Below are 2,521 nucleotides of genomic sequence, written 5' to 3' on the forward strand. Positions count from 1 at the left end.
AAATATGTGATATAGAAATTTTTTTAATAAAATCACACAATCTCCCATTAGACTGTCTCGCGAATCCTTATACATGAAATGATCGAATTTGTCATAAGTATTACAATTTCTTCAACCTCTAATATTACATTTTACTTTAAAAAGTATTATGATGATTGTATAACATTTTGTCACATAAGTATCAATATTTAGTAATGTATTTTTCTCATAAGTAACTGTTCAATTCATAAATAATATATTCATGATTAATATTACGTTTTTCAATCTAAGTATTATTTATTATATTTCCATTTTTATCATATTCGTTCCATAAATAAGGATTCATAAAATAGTGGTGACTTATCCTAATTCGAAAAAATATATTAGGAAATAAAAATTTGCAGTCATTCGTTCAAAGTTTCGTGGTACGTAACAAGTAACAACGTACAATTACGAGAATATTGCACTGGATCCCATATTTGTAATTATCTTGAAAACCAGGGGCATATGCGCAGGTGCTCCAATATATATACCTGGGGGGATTCGTCGAGCTCAAAAGTCAAAAAATCCCTATCTGTGTCATTTCATCAAACAGTTAAGCGTACATCTAAAGAAGGAGAAGAACTCGCCGGAAAAAATGTCTGCTTGCAGCAAAATCCGCCACATTGTGAGGCTCCGCCAGATGCTGCGGCGGTGGAGGAAGAAAGCGGCGCGCGGCCGCGTCCCGTCGGACGTGCCGACGGGACACGTGGCGGTGACGGTGGGCAGCAGCTGCAAGAGATTCGTGGTGCGCGCGACGTACCTGAACCACCCGGTGTTCGCGAAGCTTCTGTCGCAGGCGGAGGAGGAGTACGGGTTCACCAACGCCGGCCCGTTAACCATCCCCTGCGACGAGTCGTTGTTCGAAGAGGTTCTCCGGTACGTGGCCCGGCCCCAATCCAACACCGGCTCGGCCCGATGCATGAACTTGACGGAGCTTCAGAGATACTGCTCCGTCGCTCTCCGGAACAACCTAGAAATCTGGACGGAATCGCGGCCGCTTCTGCACGGCGTCTCCGATAAATCGGTTTGTTAACACGAAGAAAGAGAGAGAGAGAGAGACCGAGTTGGCTCGTCCGAGTCAGACCGTCTGCACAGTTAACCGGAATTTCTTTTCCTTTTTTTTTTTGGGGGGGTTTTTCTCAATTGTAATTTTGCTTCAATACTTATCTGACTTGAGAGCTAAGCCAAAGTCCACTCCGGTCCCCGGAATATGGCCGGAGATGGCTGTCAAGTCGTCCCGGATACCGGATTCGGCTCGTGAACGGTGGAATTCACAAATCTATACATTCAAAACTCTATTCACATTTTACACTTATTCTTTTTATTTCTTATGTTTAATAATATTATAAGAATGATTGTTTAAGATGCATTTGGCGACTTATTTATTTTTCATAACGGTCATAATTGAATAAACAACATATTATGTTCATTTTCACATTTTTATCTTCAGTCAACATCTTCAACATAAAATATACCTAAATATTTACTGTAATATACAAATTACACATATTATTTAACTGTTAATTTAAATTTTTGGTTGGCATAAATATATTTTAAATTTTATTAAATGCCAAATGTAAATGTTCATACAAATGAAAATGATCCGCTCCATATAGGCTATTTTGATTAAAATTCAGGTAAAATATACATATATGTTAATTTTTGTGGTATAGTTAATGTTTGGTTTCTATCTAACAAATTATCGACAAGAGACAAATAAATCTTCGATTTAAGGCAGTGAATAAAAATGCATTTGCATAACATTGACTAAGACATCATTTAAGACTTGTAAGAAGACTACTATTTTAAGAGCAGAGAGAGCATACTCAATTCAAAATATAAGATTTGTATCCAGTACAGTGAACTATTTACTTCAAAAGATAGTTGGTCAAACGAAACTTTTTCGATCATAATACGAATGAGATTAAAAACACTATCACAAACAAGGCAATAGCTTAATAAATTAATTATTGTACTCCATTATATTTTTTTTTGAATGCTTGTACTCCGTTATATAATTAGACTTATGTTTGTATTTTTATTTTTTTATTTTTAAAAAGACAGTGATTTGATTTTAGTCAAAAAATAATAATGATTTTTTTATTGAAATGATGAAGAATTTTGCTAATAAAGAAGGAAGGCAGGAAGTGTGGAAAAGGATAATGAGTAGGAAGAAAACTGGTCAAATGTTTTATGTTCACATTGGTATAGGATCAACGTTGCATTCAATGTTGTGGTGGACCATAGGATACATCAAACGGTGGTTTGGCCTTTGGGGGTAATCTAATGGTGAACATATATATATATATATATATATATATATATATAATGAATAATCAACGCACGTTATCAGGCTGGCAAGTGGCAATCATTTTGCAAAGCCACTCAACCCAAACGTCTTTTGACTCCCTTAACATCACACTTCACACATGCATAAACATAAATAAATGTATTATTAACAATTAAGCTAATTATTTTCATGGCATTCAAAAAAAAAAAA

At 35.4% G+C, this 2,521-nt stretch overlaps 1 protein-coding gene across 1 annotated transcript; it reads left to right on the plus strand.

Moving 5' to 3' along the window:
* The first annotated feature begins 448 nt into the window (after positions 1 to 448).
* Positions 449 to 1,388, plus strand: LOC109149537 (auxin-induced protein 10A5-like). The gene has a single exon (XM_019297345.1). The coding sequence runs from the start codon at positions 617 to 619 to the stop codon at positions 1,052 to 1,054; it is 438 nt and encodes a 145-aa protein (XP_019152890.1). The 5' UTR covers positions 449 to 616; the 3' UTR covers positions 1,055 to 1,388.
* Positions 1,389 to 2,521: the final 1,133 nt, after the last annotated feature.

Source organism: Ipomoea nil, unplaced genomic scaffold, assembly GCF_001879475.1.
Source record: "Ipomoea nil cultivar Tokyo-kokei standard unplaced genomic scaffold, Asagao_1.1 scaffold2159, whole genome shotgun sequence".
NCBI lineage: Eukaryota > Viridiplantae > Streptophyta > Magnoliopsida > Solanales > Convolvulaceae > Ipomoea > Ipomoea nil.